General features: G+C 35.5%; 1 protein-coding gene across 2 annotated transcripts in view; it reads right to left on the bottom strand.

The window, feature by feature from the left end:
• Positions 1-20,472, bottom strand: part of unc5da (unc-5 netrin receptor Da) — a 234,534-nt gene that overhangs the window by 42,523 nt on the left and 171,539 nt on the right. For both annotated transcript variants that reach the window (XM_046868537.1, XM_046868538.1), the window contains exons 3-4: positions 12,923-13,066; positions 12,732-12,835 (exon numbers count right to left, since the gene is read on the bottom strand). In XM_046868537.1, the coding sequence (XP_046724493.1) occupies positions 12,732-12,835; positions 12,923-13,066 (248 nt within the window). The remainder of the gene's footprint in view (positions 1-12,731; positions 12,836-12,922; positions 13,067-20,472) is intronic.

Raw genomic sequence — 20,472 nt, 5'->3', positions numbered from 1 at the left:
AAGGATAGATATTTCAGCTGTTAGCTGGTAAGTGGAAAAATGTGTTTCGTGCCCTGTTTGATGGCCAGAGTGAACGCTTTCATCGCAAGATTTTAATTTCACTATTTTCTTTGTTCCACTCCGAAGGTCTTACCCAACTACTGGTATATCTCTGCTCACTTAATTTCTCTAGCACAGTCCTTAGATGCCTTTATTTTAAACATATTATAATTGTAGAATTGTATTATACATTTAGGCACACTCATAATACTCTGATTTAAATTATAATGATGATGGCTTGATAACCTGATCTCTAGTAATTCTCTGTGTGGAGTCACACAAAGCCTCCTGTATCTCTATGTGTTCCCTTGTTTACCCCCTACCTCCTAGAAATCCTGTTGGCAGTGATATTGGCTGTGCTAAATGCTCCGGAGTGTGTAAATGAGCAGGTGTGTTTGAGTTATGGGATAGAATGGCATCCCATCCGGGATGCATTCTTGCTTTGTGCAAAGTATTCCTGGAATACCTCCTGGTACCCACTGCAAACCAATGGTGAAGATAAATATAGAATCCGATTGGTTCTTCAGTTCTCTCTCAGAGAGAGCTTAGAGCAAGAATTTAAATTCGTAACGGTCCTATCCCAAATTATTTGCATTCAAAGGCACAGATGGTTAACTAATAAGACCATAAGATACCTCTTTAGTCATTAATGATTGTTATTTGGGAAGCTAAGAACTCTAAAAGTAGCAAGAGAACCTGCATATAATTCTTGGAAGATTTTTCTAGCAATGATCATGAAACTTAAATAGTAAGTTTTCTCAAAGGTTTCTTTACATGGTCTGGTGATTGAGTATGCTGTTTGTCAAGGGTGCCTAAATCCTGGAGATCACCACTATCACCATCATGAAGTAAAAATTTAGGCTGAATTTGGAATTAAGTTTATAGTCATAACTTTTAAACCATTTGCCCAAAATTAATTTCTTTTTCCGTCTTATTATATATACATAATTTGGGAGAACCCCTTATCCACAACAAATTACACCTATGCAGTGGCAGCTTTTTGGTGCTGAGATCTGAATTTATCACCATCTAACCATAGTTCAAGTCCTTAACCACTGGGCTACCACCTCCCTACCAGATTTCTTTCCCTCTTGGATTTGGACTACTACAGATTTTTTTATCACCAAATTTGAAACATCATCATAGTAAGATTCACAAATTTTCTCAAAAGAATTTTAAATACTCAAATCGGACAGCAATGCCACTAAACAGAACATAAGGCTGTATCTCAGCAACAAGTTTGACCACTCAAACAAAATTTGACAGACATCTTTAGGACCATAGCCTGAGTCTATGCAAAGCTGCACATTAGTTCATGTAGACCTTTTCTCCTTCACAAACACACCATGAGTGAAACCACAAATCACTATTGAATGGACTTTTGCTTAAAATTATGATCATGTTCTTTTTGTGATACAACAGTTGTATCATGTCTTAGAGTTTGGGTGTTTCGCCACCCAATTTATTTGTAAAATATTTCTCCATAATCCCTATTTTAATTGTTGAATCCTGTACTGCTCTACCTAAAGAAGTTTTTGGCTAGTCAAATTTATGATGTTTATGTATTGAGCTTTATTTGTCGCTCTCTCGCTCTCCTCTTCTCTCTCTCTCTTTTAGTCTGTTTTGTATTCATGACCCGATTTTGAGGTCTTTATGAGTCCTCTGAGAGTCTAATCATAGGCTGATGGGAAGACAGGGAATTCCATCCCTTTGTGGTGCCCAGGGATTGAAGGAAATTCCAGGTTCCTCAGTGCCACATTCATTCTAATTAAAGCCCGATGTCATGATGGTCTTACAACCATGCAAACAGCTTTTAAACACCTGGCAATACAGCTGAGAGTTTGTGGGGTTCATTTTTCCACAGTTACTGGTAGCCATGTAGCCCTCAGAGAGCTCCACAGCTTTGATGTTCCACATGAAGATGAAAGAGCCGAGATCTGAGGTCGCAGCTGTTTAGGAATAAGAGAGAATATCTAACCTATAGGATTGCACAAGGATCAAACTGAATCACAAAGCATCCAGCGCAAATAGAGTAATGGCCAAAATGGCTTTCAAGTAGCAGACAGCGAGCGATTGAGGCTAGCAGATGCTGAAAACTGTTCCAGGTTATGGTTGCATCATCATCAAGTAAAGAGAAGTGAGACATTGACAACTCTGGTGGATTGTATGAAGGAGTGCCTAAAGTCTGCTTTTTTTTTTTTTTTTGTTATGAAGCAATGAATCAGTGCTAATCTTGGCACTAGAACAAGGCGAATAGCCAAACAGGTCAATATAATTAGTGTCAGGGAGAACAGCTCGTAATATTGTCATTCTGAAGCTGGAATCCTTTGACGTTTATTTATAGGGGAAGCGAAAGTGACAGGAAGGCAATTACAGGATAGTGCCTTGCTCAATTAAGCTTTACTTTGGGTGATGTCCGTCTGTATCATTTTACAATTGCTTCTACAATTTGAAACATCATCATGACGAATTTTTCACCAAAAACGTTCTTCGACAGGTGCTTGATGCTTTTTACACCTGCCGTGACTTCATCTACGGCACATGTTATCAATTTAAATGATTGCAAACTGTTTTTGCCTCATCAGACAGAATGATTAATTGCATTACACAGAGAAATCTGTGCCATGCCATTATGAGGTTTTCAATGTTCTTGGCATATTTATTTGATGTCTTCCTCTTCATGAACGATCGTACTCATCTTTACGCTGACATAATCTGGCACTTTCATTTCCATGCTGGTGTATCAGATTTCATTACGCTAAGCTTATTGTCCATGGGTGTTGATCTCTTGAGTTGGATGATAGCGATCAATGCAGCTTGCTTTAAATAAACTCCACAAGGTGGAGTTGGTAACCTTTCAAAAAACTATTTTTTAATTATGTTGGGAAATGCAATGTTTTGTGTTTTCCAGAGAAAAGCAATTTGTGATCAGTGATCTGGTGATATTTCTTAAATTCCCCATCTGATCTAATGTCTCTTCACATTTAGCTGGGTAACATGATATGGTTCAAACAGACTGTGCGAGTGGTTATGGCTCCATCATATTATTTGCTCGACCTTTAGTCTCTGATTACAGTAGAAGTCATGTTTTCCCTGAACAGCATAAAGGGAGCCATTTTGGAAATAATTCATGCCCATTCAAACGGAGAGCCTTTTCTCTTGACAGTTAGGCTAACGCTGTGTCTGGTAACCACTGATCGACTCTATTTGCCGGTTTCTCCTCCTCACAATTAACAGAGGAACCATTTTGGCTTTAATTTTAGGAACAGGATCTGGCTCGTATTCACAAACCTATACTTTCTTTCGACAAAAACATGCCATGTTGTCTCCAGTGGCTGTTGATTAGCCCCAGTGGCAATTTTTTTTATTTCTGTTTTCAAAATCCCACCCAGCAGCCATTTTGGCACTCTATCCAACATGACAGATGGCACATTTAGCTACATTTTCAGTTTTCTGCTGGCAAGGATAAACAGAGACCTGGGCTTTGACATGCTGGGGATGGTCAAACCTAAGGATAGCAAAAAAAAAAAAAACTTGAATGGTACATCACAGCCGTGACTCTCCAGGCAAATATTTCTTCATTCTTCATCATCAGTGCAGTGGAAAATCATACAGTGAATTTGAAGATGAACCAAAACAATCAAAGAATTAGGCAAGCATGTCAAAAAAAATGCAGGGGTGTGAAATAACAAGATTGCTGTGCTCTTAATACAGTACTTGAGTACATGGTTACTGTATTGTTATACAGTATTTCCTTTACATTTACACAAACACCCTTATCCAGAGCGAATTACAACTGAGCAGTTAAGGTTTAAGGGCCTTGCTCAAGTCAAGTCAAGTCAAGTCAAGTCAAGTTTAAGTCAAGTCAAGTCCCTGATGAGCAAGCAATTGAATTGAATTGAATTGAATTAAATTGAATTGAATTGAATCAAATCAAATCAAATCAAATCAAATCAAATCAAATCAAATCAAATCGAATCAAATCGAATTTGCTTAATATAATTGGTTACTCATGCACCTGAAAAATCCCTGACTTTGTGCAATTGTACAAAGTGTGCAAGTTTAAGAATTGGAAGCCAAAGTGAAGTCACATCAGAGACTGTTGCGACTCAAGTACCCAGCAGTGGCAGCTTGTTGGTGCCAAGCTGGTGGTGGACTTTGTGACTTTCCGGTCCAGAGTCCAATGTCTTAAAAACTAAGCTACCACCTACTGTATTATTTAGTTTTTTGGGTAAAAAATGCTCTCTCCTCAGGAAGACTACAAGCTAATTAAAAAAACAGTCTTGTGCAAACATTTATATAATTAAAGAAATCATTCATATGCAAAACAATACAAAAGGGGCCATTCCTTGAGTCGCCTAATTAGATTCTTGATCTTGGTTTTCGGTTGTTTACCTTATGCTTAATATTTTATCCAATTCTTAACAAATTTGGCACATGACATCTTCAGAGTAAGCCTCACAAAAAATTATTGTTAATATGCTAAACAGTTAACACCATAATGGGCAAACCATTCTGACAACAAAGCTGGCAAACAGACAGAGATTATATCTTGGTGTATCTCAATGACTTTGCTTACCGGCAAATGACTAATTATCTCCATTTCCTGAAATATATGTGGGAATTTCCTATCGGTGCCACCTACTGGCACAATAATGTGCTATAAATTCTTAAATCTAAATGCCATTTTTGCTACTCTTCCATCAAAATAAGTCCTATCATCCAAAGTTTTGATTTACAACATGTTAGCCACAGTACAGAGTCAAAAATGTACAAACCATAAATAAAATGACAATTCACTCTTTGACAATAGATCTGCAAACTCGGCTAAACAAGTGCTTGGCCTCCAGAAATTATTTTTGTAGTAGTTAGCACTATCATTATTTTTACTACTACTTCTACTAAAATGATCAAGCCATCTCATATACCCTTTCTTCTTATATTGTTGTTATTCGAGGTTGTGTTTACTTGAGTATAGTTCACTTAAATTGTTCAAAAATCCATTTTTGTTATCTCAGAATCTCACATTTTTAATACTCCAGCCTTTAATATTTGAATAACTTAGAAAACGTCATTTGTAAAGATATTCCCTTTTAGATGTTTTTTTTTTTTTACTCGATTATAATACGCTTATTTGAGAGCCATTTACTTTGTGACTCCTTTTACTTTTATTTAACTGACTGCCACCACTGCTGAAATGTCAGAAAGATTAGACACAAAGCTTATTCTAGTCTGGTTTTATTAGCCTGGATCGGCACTAACATATAAATTATTGATGACTGTGTCACATTGGGATTTCCAGTGCAGCATTCACTTTTTTACAGAAAGACAGACAGAAAAAGAAGAGATCATTTACATTTATTCATTTATTGCTTTTTCTTCTCCTTTGAGAATGAGGGATAACAAGTAAGATAAAAAGAGTGAAGAATTATACAATTGTGCTATTCAGTGTTTGATTCTGACAGTTCAGGTGTGAGGATTTATTTCATATAGCAGCAGCTTATATAGTGTATAAGTTAGTGAGTTAATGCAAAGTGAGAGAACAGCAGAAAAATCTAAATCAAATCAATATTTGATGTGACTTCACACTGGCTTCCAATTCTTAAACTTGCACACTTTGTACAATTGCACAAAGTCAAGGATTTTTTAGGATCTGAGTCAGGTGCATGAGTAACTAATTATATTAAGCAAATTCGATTTGATTCGATTCGATTCAATTCGTTTCGATTCAGTTCAATTCAAATCAATTCAATTCAATTCAATTCAATTGTCTCACAGTAATGCACTGTCTCAAAGCAGCGTTACAAACATAAAGAAGTTATACATTTGGAATTTATACAATCAAGTTGTAAGTTTGTTCCTTATAAGGTTATGCCAAATGAGCGCGCTCATGGTTACAGTGGCAAGGAAGAACTCCCTGAGATGGGATGGGGAAGAAACCTTGAGAGGAACCATAATTAAAAGGAAACCCATCCTCATCTGGGTGTGCACTGAATGTCAGTTCACTATAGTTCCATCATTGTTGAGGTGAGCTGTTCAATAAAAGGCTCTTAAATGCAGAACTGCAAAATGTGGTACAAAGCCATTATAGCAGACTGTTAATATTTGTTACTGTCCAAATCCATCATCATAGTTCTTGAGTTGCTCAGTAACTTGATTGGTCTGTGGTATAAGTGAACTCCATTAAGATGATTCAGGCAGATTCTAAGAGAATAAGGTACTAATGGTCAGCAATTTCATACTGCATGTACGGTGAAACACAGTCATTAACTAAAACAGAAACAGCTTTGTAAGAGAAACTGAATGAGGAACTGCCAAACTCTGTTTCTAAGGTGAGCTTGGGAAAGACAATTTCATGTCATGGCACCATGGCAAGACTGAGCAGAGCAACAAGACACAAGGTAGTTCTACTGCATCAGCTCGCAAAGATTTTAAAGCAACCTGGGATTTCAGAATGTGCTTTTCAAGCTATTCTGAAGAAGCACAAATAAAGGGGCAATGTTGAAGACTGTAAACCCTTAAGGAAACTTAATGCAGCAGATGAAAGACACATCATACCGCTTCTCTTTGACATCACAATATGTCTAGCAATGCCATCAGCAAAGAACTGATGAAAACCAGTGGTACACCCCAATACTTTTCCTAGGAAGTCTGGTCAGAAGTGGTCTTCATAAATTAGTTGTGGTCATAAAGCCATATTCAAGTTCAAGTTTAAGTTTATTTCTATAGCTCTTTTCACGATGGACATTGTCTCAAAGCAGCTTTTAGGAATTACAGAATACAGAATTTAGGAATTAAAGTGAAATGTCCAAATTAAAAATATTTGGCTGTTGCAGTTTGTTTGCTAAAGGTCTGAAAAGCAGTTCAATAATGAGTGGCCAGGATTAATGATGTCCACAATGTGGAGAAATAGAGGCAGACACTTGTTCATCATGTAGTACCATCTGGGAGGCATCTGATTGGCCCCAAATGTATTCTGCAACAATCCTTTCTATACAAAGTAAGTAATTAATATCTTTAGCATAAATAAGAACAAAGAGTCCTGAAAGTGATAATTTGCCCCCACAAAGCCCTGGTTTTAACATCATCGAGTCTGTCTCGGTTTACATGAAGAGACAGAAGGATTCTAGTTCCCCTAAATCTTCTGACCAACCTACCTGCTAAGTTCCTTCCAAAACTGTGTGCCTCGAAGAATTGATGCTGAATAGCATGCTAAGGATATTCACCCCAAATGTAATATTTGTAACTGTAATATTTCATTGGAATGACTTTTGCTTTAATTAAGGCACGTTGTTCTCTGTGGCATTTTTTCGATATATCCAGAATTGCATACATTTTTTCCCAAGATCTTGTATTGATGAGATCAGCGGACCACTGCATAAATTCTTCTCCAGCACATTCCAAATCTTCTCAACAGGGTTAAGTTTAGGACTCTGTGGAGGCCTATCCTTGTGTAATAATTATGCCATATGTTTCCTGAATCACTCACCAATCACATGTGTAGTTTTTTTAACCAACATTAATTAGCATTAAACACATATTTTAATGTAAATAAACAAAGGTTTAACCAAAAACAACAAATCTGCTGTAGCTAAAATAACATGTACTTTCCATCACCCTGCGCCCTGCAGTTCATCGCTGCTATTTTTTCTCCAGTAACAGTGCACATATTTTTATGCTCTATACATTATATTGCTAAAGCAGGTTCATACTTACACCCACCTCTACTGCTATTTATGTTTAAGGAACCTATTTGTAAGACTTTTGTAAAGTGATGAGGAAACTTTTCTGTGCTGTTGTTAGTAAGTTTGTAGCTTATGATACTTTCATGGCTACATTACATGGCTTTATTACATCAAGTAACATGTTCTCTTATGTTTTGTGTACACTGGCATATAGAAGCATAATACAATAATGGAAATAGTTCTGTTGACATGATACAGGGAAAAATTGAGGGTTGGTTGGGGATACTTCACAAGCCTGGGGTCCATAGAATAATACTGAGCTACTTTCTGTATGGAGTTCTGCAAGACCTCAATGTGTCCATAGGGGATTCTTTTATGATACATTAAAGATAAACATTAGGCAGCTACCATTGCAATATGATTCATCCCTATTATGATGCAGTGCGATCTGATTTAGATTTTATTTAACACAATGCGATTCAGTGCAATATGATGCAATAGAAAAAAATATGATGCTATGTAATTCAATATGGTACAGATAGTTTGCTTGTATTTCTTTGGTTCAGACAGACAGCAAATCATAAATTTACTTAATTAACCTTTCTGAGGTGGTACTGAGAGAATGTGTCTGAGAAACTGTTTAGCAAGAAGAAATCAATCTAAAATATTGGTCACAAATTATTGGTCACTTTCTAAATAATTAAATGATAGTGCATCTACTAATAATTTTCTCTCTCTCTCTCTCTCTCTCTCTCTCTCTCTCTCTCTCTCTCTATCTCTCTCTCTTTCTAACGTAATGAGCGTGGTGTTATACACTAGCTTCACTATTCTTACCCTGCATGTGTATGTGGGTTCTTGGCATTGTTCTACAATTCGTTTATTGAGCATCAGGAGGTGCTCTCCTAGCTAGCCACAGCAGATTAAACAATGCATCTCATCTCTCTCTCTCTACACTCTCACAGTTCCCACGCAGACTGATTCCAATCACGGGTCACCGTCTCGCTATAATATATCCAAATCTTATTTAAAGAAATTTATAACCTAAAATTTCAGTCCCTACGTATAAATGAATCGGTTTTAACTGTTGCAAATATGAAAAAAAAAAAAAAAACAATGCATTGCTATTTAAATGCCAGCTTGTACCTGATGCACACTTTTTAAATAAAAACTTTTATGCTGATGCCCCGAAGTGAATTGTTGAATCTTATCATTCCTACTATATACATGGGGATGGACATATTGCATTTAACCCCTTACAAGCAGATCTTTTTTTTTGATAATTTATTAAACTTATTTAATAACATTATTTAAAAAATGTCCTGTGACCATCAAGTGACTATTCAGAGATCACATATGAATTATTCAGTTTTTTTGCTTCAAAACTAAAAGTACTGATCAATGTAAAAGTATCAAAAGTACAGATCTATGAGAGCTATATTTTAATCATGCATGCAATTTAATTTGCCATTCCCCTGTGTATCATACCTTTTTAAGAAGAGAGTTTGCTATGGCTACAGACCCACAGAGAGAGTACTGTACCCTTAGGGTGCCCATGGGGTTGCAGTTGTAATTTCCTGACAGGTTCTTAACACAATTTGTATTCACTTAAATGTAGCAAGGAAATGCATGTTTTTTTGGAAATGCAGTGGAGTGAAAAGTAAGATTTTACATGATAAAATGTAGTAAAGTCAAAGTTTCCCTGAATTACTTTGACAAAATTTAGATACTTAAATAATGAACTTAAGTTTGGTAACAGCTGAAAAAATACTTCCTTACTGTCCACTACTGGTATAAAGTATCATGATCTGTGAAACATAGTGTAATAGAAAATGATACTTTTATCAATTTTTTATTTTAAAAAGGGGTTTCAACTGTACCAAGATGTACACATATCTGAGCTGAGAATCTGTCCTTGCTGTAATTCAGGCAGAGCTCCCCTACTGTTGCAGATTTTATGCCTGACATCTCCAGCACTTCTAACAGGCACAGTATATGAGCTATCACCTTGTCTGTAATGAAACGTGACATCCAAAGATTTATTGTCATAAGAAGTAGAAATCCGTGTTGAAAAAAGAACTCATTTTCAACAATCATCTTTTCAGAAACATGAAACTCGAAAACCTACTAAAGCAGACCAGCTCTTTTTTTCAGTATTGTTGTTCCCTATAAATACTGTTCACAAACTTAAGGGAAATAAACGTAAAGTGGTTAAGAATTTGGAGTTTTGATTGGAAGGTTGCAAATTCAAATCCTTGAACAATTTAGTCCACTGACAAAATTCCCATGGTGGGCACTTATTTAATTGTATATCTGAAATAGTTTTTAGTCGTTCTCGATAAGGCTGAATGTCAAACGCCAAAAATTAATAAACTTGTTTACAATAACTGCTGGATTATAACCAATGTTGACATGGTACTTCCATGTATGTAACATACACTATATGGACAATAGTTTTGGAACACCTGACTTTTCCAGCCATATGTGGTACTTCTCCGATCCAACGAAGTTGAAATAGGAGACCCAAACCTGTTTCAGCATTCCAATGCCCCTTTGGACAAAGCCAGCTCCATGAAGATATGGTTTGCATGGTTGGTGTGGAAGATCTTGAGTGGCTTGCTATAGAGCTCTGATCTTTTCCCTCTAAAGCATATCTGGGATGAATTGGAATGCTGACTGTACCCTGAATGAGCACAAATCTCTACAAGCATTCTCCAAAATCTAGTGGAACATCTTCCCAGAAATGTAAAGGTTATTATAAGAGCAAAAGAGAACTAAATGTGGAATGGGATGTTCAAAAAGCACATACCATCTCTAATAGTCAGGTGTCCACAAAATGTAGTCTATATAATGTAACTTGCTTTATATTTCACAGCTTTGTTTCAGAAGTGAGATAGAAGTTATCACTTTCTATATCCTAGTGCCCATGAATCTAATTCCATGAAAGAGAGACACCAATTCAAACCTCTGAGGCTTTGAGGTTTTCTGAACACAATAACAAAACACATCTTATTTAGGCTTTTATCAAATACAAGAAGGAAACTGAAAATGAAAACATGAAAAAACAACAAAGGTCTCCACCTTTGTGCAAATGAAACCATAATCCGTTGATGTAAAGCCAGCTAATTTACTGTTCAGAAATAAAAGCTTGTTCAGGGATGTGGGTGGAATGTCACAACAGGGGATGTGACATTTGAAAGCCCCGACACAGGGTATTTTTGAAACTTAAAACTAGTTTATATACACTCTGTTTTACAGACCTCACATGTGCCAAAGGCAGAAAATTGTAAAATATTAAATATAATCAGAATAAAAATGTCTTTTTACAATTATGCCAACTTTCTTTGTTTCCTTCTAGGGGACATGGTTCACTCCAGAGATAAGTGTCTTCTGTATGTTCCAAGCACAAAAATATTTTAGTTATTTTTTGTTCCGATTTACTTTTTCTATTCTTTTCCTTTTCCTGTCATTGTTTGGCTACAATAACGTGTTCACCTGTTCTGTGTTACATTTTTTATTCGTTTATCTTTTTATACGCTCTTGTTGTGTATCATGCATTTTCGTATTATTAAGTTCCAAGTCCTGTTTTTCAGTTTGTTTGTAAGTCTGTTTTGGATGTGTCTGTTTTTATCATATTTTGTTTTGTTCATGGATCTGTTTATTGTAAGGAAAACCAGAGATCATTAAATTGTCCCTTCAGCACAGCCAAAAAAGTAAAAAGACAGAAAAGAAGGCAGATAGTATTGAATACACAACAAGATCTTTTTTCTTTTTTTTCATTTCAGGCACACATCTAACCATCATGAGAGACAAAATCAAAGTTATAACATCGTAAAATACGTGTGCACAATTTACTTCATTCATCTTCTCCATTTTTGTGTTTAGAATCATTTGTGCTCTCTTTTAAATGTTAAGAAAAACACTCTGCAACTGGAGTTGGCATGACAGCGATAACGTACATACTCTTAGGAGCTCTCATGCTCTCAATAATGCCATGGGAGTGTGTGTTTGAAGTGCTCTCAGCTATATATTGTATAAAGTTTGCCTCAGCTATATATAAAATTATTATTTATAAAAATATGTTTTTTCCTTTTTTTTCCCCTTTGTTTTGGCTTAAAAACAAAATTGCACTCCAAAGGGATCTGTAAGAGAGAGTGAAGGTGAAAGATCTGATTTGTGAAGTAGTAGCACATGCTACAAATGACAACATACACACAAACCTCTTAGACACCACACACATTCCTTCACATTCCACTCAAACGGCTGAAAAGTTAATGAGAAGCTAAATGTAGTCGGGGGGAAAAATGAGAAAAAGAGAACAAGTCAAAGTAATTTTCAATGATACATGACAGGGGTGAAACGTTCTGTCCTTACAGCGCTAAAATAGAGTGACAGAAAGACAAAGAGAAAATGAGAAAAGCGTATCATTCTCAGAACGGCTGGCTGAATCAATCAGTTCGCATCCCTTATCATGATAACAGGAACCAGCTCTCAGCCCCTAACCCTTATTGTGAAAAAGGGAAAACAGAATTATTTTTTTCTCAGGTAAATCATGTTAAAAATCGAGTGGATTTGAATATTCTTTTAGCGTTTTATTGTGGGAAGGCATTTTATACTACAACAATACAGTCATATATTAGGAATTTTTAAAAATAATAATAATTACAACTAGGAAAAGTACACATTGCATCATGCTACCACAGTGCTACACTGTAAATGATACAAATCTTAAAACAATAGAAAATGGAGGTTATGATGTCATACTTGAAGCCTTAAATTGATATTTTTGACGCATAATAGATCAAATGTAAATTTGAAAAATAAAACAACATACAAACAACCAATGACTCCTTTATAATATTAACATAAACTGGGTAAGATATAATTTACTGTATAATTATTTTCTATTGGCCAAAGGGACTAAACTATTCCCTAAATAAAACAATGATGAAACAAACAAAAGAAACTTGTGGGTGGGGTTTTATTTCTTTGTATGTTTGCTTGACTAACCTCAGCTTGAGGAACTCCCTCTGGAGGACGACAATGGAGGACGATCATGCCTTTAATGGGCACCTCTGTCCCCTGTGGCTCCTGCTCAAAGTTCTTCCTCAGGTCTTAAACACATATATGTATATACAATGCATTAAATGTGAAACTTTTAGCGTGGAAAAAATAAATAAATGATAGCGCATGGTACTGACATGCGATGCGGACTGTGGCTTTACGACTCTTGGCTGTGCCCAGGTGACTCCAGGCCACACACAAACACCAGTAATCCTCAGGACCGTGAAAATCTTCCACTTGCTGTCGAGAGACATTTATCATCACTTCACGAATCTTCAAACCTGTATGGGAAAGATAGAGGAGAGAGAGAGAGAGAGAGAGAGAGAGAGAGAGAGAGAGAGAGAGAGAGAGATTAATATTGTGTGTATATTAAAGTATATTAACGCTTAATTAAAGTGTAATTGTTTTAGCATTTAAGAGTATCTATATTTATAGAATGTGGCTGACGAGCAGCATTTTCATCATTGTTAATAACCGCAATTTTTTAATAATCATAAAGTATAATACAATAATTCACTACCCAGCTATATGTGGTTCTTCCCCAAACTGTTACCACAAAGTTGTGCAAAAATGTATAGGACGTCTCTGGATGTAAAAGCATACGATTTTCTCTTAATTTGAACTAAGAGACCCAAATCTGTTCCACCATAACAATGCCCATGTGCACAAAATAAGATCCTTGAAGATAAAGTTCACATGGTTTGGAGTGAAAGATCTTGAGTGGCCTGCTCTAGAGCTCTGACCTCAACCTTATTCAACACCTTTGGAATGAATTAGAACGCCTCCTCACCCTACAGTACAGTACCTAACTTAACTAACACCCTTGTGGCTGAATGACCACAAATCTCCACAATCATACTATAAAATCTAGTAAAACATACTGCCAGAAGAGTGGAAGTTATTATAACAGCAAATGGGGATTAAATGTGGAATGGATTGTTCAAAAAACATATATGAACCTAATGGTCAGGTGTCCACAAACTTTTTTCAATATAGTTTATATCAGAGGCAGACATTGCATTTTAGTTCTCGTTTGCTACCTGAGCATTTTCCAGAATCCATCACATTTTTAGTTTTTTTTACTTTTACTTGTACTTTGCTGCATTTTGCACATGCATTGCATGTTCTATCTATGTAAGAGTAGTTTTTAAAAAAGAAGATATAAAATTTGCTGATGATTCCATAATTGTTAGCTTACTAAGTGAGGAGGACTCTATGCATGGTTCTGTGCTTGATGATTTTATAATTTGATGTCAAATTAATGTTCTTAAAACTAAGGAGATGACTATTGATTTCAACTCTAGGAGGAAATCTATTTAGTATAAGCAAACATGCATTAAGGAAGTGGGTATTAAGAGTGGTGAACAGTACAAGTATTTGAGTACTGTCCTGGATAATAAATTGCCCTTTACATCAATTGTCTGTGTAAGAGGGGGCAGCAAAGACTGTATAGTTTGTGGAAACTATTTTTCATTTAATGTGGATAAAACGCTGACGTGCATGTTTTACAGATCCTACATTGATGCTCTGTTATAATTTTCATTGTTGTGTTGGTTTAATTCTTTAAATGTAAAAAAAAATGGTCTATAGCGCATAACCAGGAAAGTAAAATTACAGGGGGGAAGCAGATATATTATACTATAGACCAGTGACGGGCCATGCATTTGGTGCCTTCAGTGCGGACTTACCCGAATTAATCCACCTCTTAATACCACTACTATCATGTCGCAATTAAAGAAACCATCAACACAATACAAAAAAGCAATATAACAACGCGTGGCATTACAGAGAGAGAGAGGCATTTCACATATGGAGAGTGAATACCATTTTACTAAAGCAAGCTCCAAACTCGTTCGCTCTGACCAACCAATCAGAGGGTGGAAAAATGCTGACGCTATTCTGGGCCAGCTAGTTGACCGTGTGAGGCAAATTTGAAATCTGATTGGTAAAAGAAACAGACCCATTGCTAATATAGTCTAAGGTACATCAGCCAGCACTACTGATTCTGAAGGCTATAGGCAAATTAGATTGACATGCAGTGCAGCTAAGATAAATGTGACGGAATGATAAGAATAAACTGTTGGGAATAAATGAATACAATTTAATGAAACAAATATTTAAAAATTTAGGTTGTAAAGGTAGGTCAGTGCTTCTGTTAGTGTTTAGGCCAGCAGTGAAGGCCTTGCTGGCCCTGACTGCCCACTAATGCTATAGACAGGTTTTGGGTAAAGCCCAGGGCATTTTGTTAGATCATTTCCACCCTATGTACTAAATAAAGAGCTTCACCCACTCCTTTCTGGCATGCAGTATAAAACTCCTAGTGGTAAAACAAATAGTTTTAGACATTCATTTATCCCCTCAGCTATAAAGGTAAGATAAAATTCCTCTTGGAGAAATTGTGAGTTTGAATTATTTGTTTGAGTTGTCTTATGTCTTATGTCTTATGATATCCTTGTATGCTGCAACCAAACTGCCTTCGGGAAACAAATAAAGATGAAATGAACTGAACTTAACTAACTTTTGTACACCACTATATTTAAACTACAAACAAAATGCTTTAACAAAACAAGAATCTGTCACGAGACCCCAACGTTCTCAAAGTATTTTGAATCTTGTACTGGAAGAAGAAGACCAAAGAAGAGGTTTATGGATGTGGTGAGGGAAGACATGCGGGTAGTTGAAAGAGGCAGATGTAGAGGACAGGGGGGTATGGAGACGGATGATCCGCTGTGGCGACCCCTAATGGGGGAAGCTGAATGAAGAAGAAGAAGAAGAAGTACTGTAGACTAAAAATGTAAAGGGAGAACTAATAATTTTAAAATGTTGTCCACCATTGGGATTGAGATAATGCTTGCATAAAACGTTTAATATTTCAATATTTTAAAAGAAGAATACAAATATATACTACATTGCTATATTTTTGCACTTCTGGTAGATGCCAAACTACATTTAGTTGCTGTGTACCTGTACAATGCAATGACAATAAAGTTCTATCTATCTAATCTATCTATCTATCTATCTATCTATCTATCTATCTATCTATCTATCTATCTATCTATCTATCTATCTATCTATGTAATTGTAATAAATAGTAGTTGTAATTGTAATTGTAATAAATACTAGTAAAATATTAGGCTTGTCTGTTTTTTGTTTTCAAGTTGAAAAACTTATGTAAGTGTTTAGATTTCATTCATTATCAAAGCTATTATTCAACAAATTTGTTAAATCTGTATTGTAAACATGCATATGCATGAGCATTACTAGAAAATAAAGGATAACAATTTTTTGGTCTATTGCAGTAGATCTGTATGTTTCAGTGACCTGATAATAAAGTTGAAAGATGACAATTTCAGTTGTGAACAGCTTCACAATAACGTTGCACATCTCTGACATATTCAATCATTAATATTACCCCCTTGTGTAGGTCTTATAATTCCCCGGATATTTATACATATCTTTCTGGTAGATCTGAGTGAGATTGAACCTGCGAACTTTTCTATGCAAGTCACGGCCCAACCGTATCACAGCTACACAGCTCAAAGCACAGCCGTCACCGATTTGTTATAGCAGTTTTATCAACGTTGTGCAGACGGGCTTCTTTAGACTGCACACCCTGGAAAAAAGTAACCATTAAGAAGCTAAATTAGTTTCACATTTTCATGTCTGCTCGTGCAAAATAAATCATGCCGTTTAGACTTAATGCTACTACTCCGTTGGAGCTTTCGTTAGTATACTTTTCTCTGATGGAATTGGGAATGCAACACTGGAATTCAGAAATCTATGCATAGGTATTTCTTACACACTCAGTTCTGAGATGAAAATGTATACTTTCATGATCAGTTAAATATTGTTGCCAGTGGATGGGAAGCCATGCCATCACACACATTCACACCTTTGGAGCGTGTGTGTTTTTGGCAGAGAGTTGGAAACAGTAAAACCTATGTGAACAAAGGCAGTACATGTAAATCTCCATTAATATATCTGGTCCATTTTTATGATATGCAAATTATTGAAGGCGATAAGGAAATTAGGTATTGTCAGGATTTTGGACTTAACATGCTGTGTTTTAGATACTAGAGTAAATTGCTGCTATCTGTATCTAATAATAATAATAATAATTCCCATGTGTATACAGTATTTCAAAAAAGTGAGTACACACCTAACATTTTAGAAACCATTTTAGTATGTCTTCTCAAGGGACAATACTATAGAGATGTAACTTGGATATATTCTAGAGTATCAATGTGCAGCTATACTCTAAAAATCCTTTTCTGTTACTGGCTCACAAGAAGCCCACAAACGGTTTGCTAAAGACAACCTGTCCGAAAGCATGAATTACTGGAACCATCTCCTGTGGTCTAATAAGATAAAATTGTTTGGAGTGGCCAAATATGTCTCCTGACCTGACCCTATTGAGCACCTGTAGAGCATCCTCAAGTGGAAGGTGGAGAAGCGCCATGTGTCTAACCTCCAGCAGTTCTGTGATGTAACTAGGTATGAGTGGAAGAGGATCCCAGCAACAAACTGTGCAGCTCTGGTAAATTCCATACCCAGGAGGATTAAGGCAGTGTTAAAAAACAATTGTGCTCTCAAAAAAATATTGACATTTTGGACAGTTTTGACATGTTCACCTAGGGTGTACTCACTTTTGTTGCCAGCTATTTAGACAATAATCGCTGTATGTTGAATTATTTTTACAGGACAGTCTAAAAAATCTATACTGCATCTATACTGCTATACAAGCTGCACATTGAATAATCTAAAATATATCCAAGTTTCATTTCTATAGTATTGCCCCTTGATATAATTTATTTATATAATAAAATGATTACTCACGTTTGGAAGCTTCTGTATTTAAGTAGCCTTGTTCCTTTGTTTCCTTGCTTGGAGTCTATTGTTATTTGTGTCTCATTCACATTTCACTTTTTTTTTTTTTTTTTTTGACTGCTGTTTAAGTGGAACCTGTTTTGACTTTTGCATTTTTTCTATACTTTTATTTGGTGAACTTTGGACTTTGGACAAAGTCTTTGAACTTTTACCCTGTATGAGTCTTTCTTTGCATTGGCAAAGTGGTGTGGCTCACTGGGAGCAACTGACTCATGCTGCCAACCCCAGATCAAATTAATCAGTGTTTAGGTGTGTAAAAACCCATACGATAAAAAAATATACTTTAAAATATATTTAGAAATTTATTTAAAATTATAAAAAAATGGGCAAAAGAAATATTTGCTAAAATATATTTTAAAATATATTTAAATATATAATATATTTTATATAAATACTTTTTTCCCATTTTTTGTATATTTTCAAAAATATATTTTTTAATCATTTATCATTAATCATTCAAAATAATATATCTTAATCCAAGAAAATACATGAACATTCTAGAAAATCTTTATTTTATTTATGGCATTTATCAGATGCACTTATCCAGAGTGACTTAAAATTGAGCAGGGGAGGGTTAAGGGCCTTGCTCAGGGGCCCAGCACCAGCAGTTTGGTGGTGGTGGGATTTGAACTTGTGACCTTCCAATCCACAGTCCATAGTCCAAACCACTGAGCTCTTACCCCCCTACTGTTTTATCTAAAACATGTACATATACAGTAACACGTTTAACAAATCAAGCAAGGAACATTATATACAGTATATTCTCATTCCTCTTTCAACTGTAAGCTTGGAAATGCATTTTCTTGACCCTAAAATATATTTTGGTTTGAATGAAATATATTTTTTTATAAAAAAAATATATTTTATTGAGCATCACAGCATACAACATATATTTAACATTTACTTAAAATATATTTTGGCCAAAATAAATATATTTTTTTACAGTATGGGTAAATACCCCCTCATATGAAAATGTTAATAGAAACTGTTTTGGCACATACTGGCATATTAATAGTACTAGTGTACTACTTCGGAAATTAATAATACATGTATCTGTCAATTGGTCATTTGTTAATTTGCACTGCATCCTAATGTTGTAAACTTTATTTAACATTATGAAGTAGGGAAAATAGCAGGAAATGTACATGAAAAAAGCATGTTTTTAGTAGGAGAAAGCATGTGAGAGAGCAAGAGAGAGCGCATAACAGGAGGATTGAAAATGAAATGAAGGGTACTAAATAAATGGGAAATTCAGTCAGGTTGGGATTCGGAGCATCTATAATCCTTTAAATCTGACTGATTTCCACTCAGACTGTGCCAAGTCCACAGAGAGAGTGACAGATAAAGAGAGAGAGAAAAAGAGATTACAGATACCAAGCACATTCAATTTCAAAACACTGGCTGAGTTTAATGTAAAAGTGCAGTATATAAAATAAAATGTATAAAATACCCATTTGATAAACCTACTAGACAACAAAATAAATATAAGGTTTAACTCAAAATGTTCTTTTTTTTTTTACTATACTATACTATATTATATATATATATATATATATATATATATATATATATATATATATATATATACACACACACACACACACACACACACACACACACACACACACACACACACACACACACATATATATATATATATATATATATATATATATATATATATATATATATATATCCATGTATTTATGATGAAAACAGCTGACATAAGTCATGGTCATGGTCAAAGTTAGTATGACACCTTAAATATTTGCCAGCTAGTTTCTCTTTCATTTTCATGCATATCATTCAATATTAAACACATTGTTCACTTCAAACTGCCCCTCAAGCTACCCACGTGCAAATAAGTTATTTTCTTAGGAGAGATATATAATCTTAAATTATAGTCTTTTTTATACATTCATAAAGTGAAGACCGGGTAATGTAGTGTTTTAGATTTTATAAGTAGAAATCTTTAAAATTAGGTGGTATATTCATAAAAAAAGTGCATCTCAAATAGTTATACCATTACTACTATTTTTTTGTGATCCTTTGGATGCTTGAAATACATTATGATTACTAAAATCATATGAATAAATCATTTATTTTTATATAAAAATATTGCTAACCACACAGTTTACCCACTGAACTCCTGTTATAGTGTTGAATGACATTTAATGTCCTTATCTGACCAGAAAGCTGCTGGGCCTGACAACATATATGGCAGGTGCTCAGATGATGTGCTGATCAGCTCACAGATGTTTTAAGAGATATCTAACAATATCTCACTGATCCAGACAGTTGTTCCGGCGTGCTTCAAGGTGACTTCTTTCATCCTTTTGCCAAAGAACTAATCTGTATCCTGCTTCAATGACTACCAGCCCCCAGCACTCACACCAATCATCATCATTAAACTGGACCCCGTTTCAGTTCACCCATGGTGGACACCATATCCTCTTCTAGACCTGTCCTAGATAAAAATGGAAAAGACAATTTTGTGAGAGGATGCACTTTTGTTCAGCTGTCAATTCAATCACCTCTCTAAAACTTATACAAATAGCAGAGCCTGCAGAAGTTTACCACCTTCCTCTGCAACTGGATCCTGAATTTTCTGACTGGGAGACCCGAATGCCATCAGAATTGGCACCACCACCTCCAACACCATGCCAAACATTGCCACTCCCCAGGGCCTTGTGCTCGGTCCAATGCTGCTTTTGCTTCTGACTCAGACTACGTAATCAAACTTACTGATGACCAGTGTTGTGCTAGTTACTAAGAAATAGTAACTAGTTACAGTTACTAG

The sequence above is a fragment of the Silurus meridionalis genome, chromosome 15, assembly GCF_014805685.1.
Source record: "Silurus meridionalis isolate SWU-2019-XX chromosome 15, ASM1480568v1, whole genome shotgun sequence".
In the NCBI taxonomy this organism is placed as follows: Eukaryota; Metazoa; Chordata; class Actinopteri; order Siluriformes; family Siluridae; genus Silurus; species Silurus meridionalis.
Note: the sequence above shows the minus strand (reverse complement) of the source record. Positions and strands in the feature narration are given on the sequence as shown.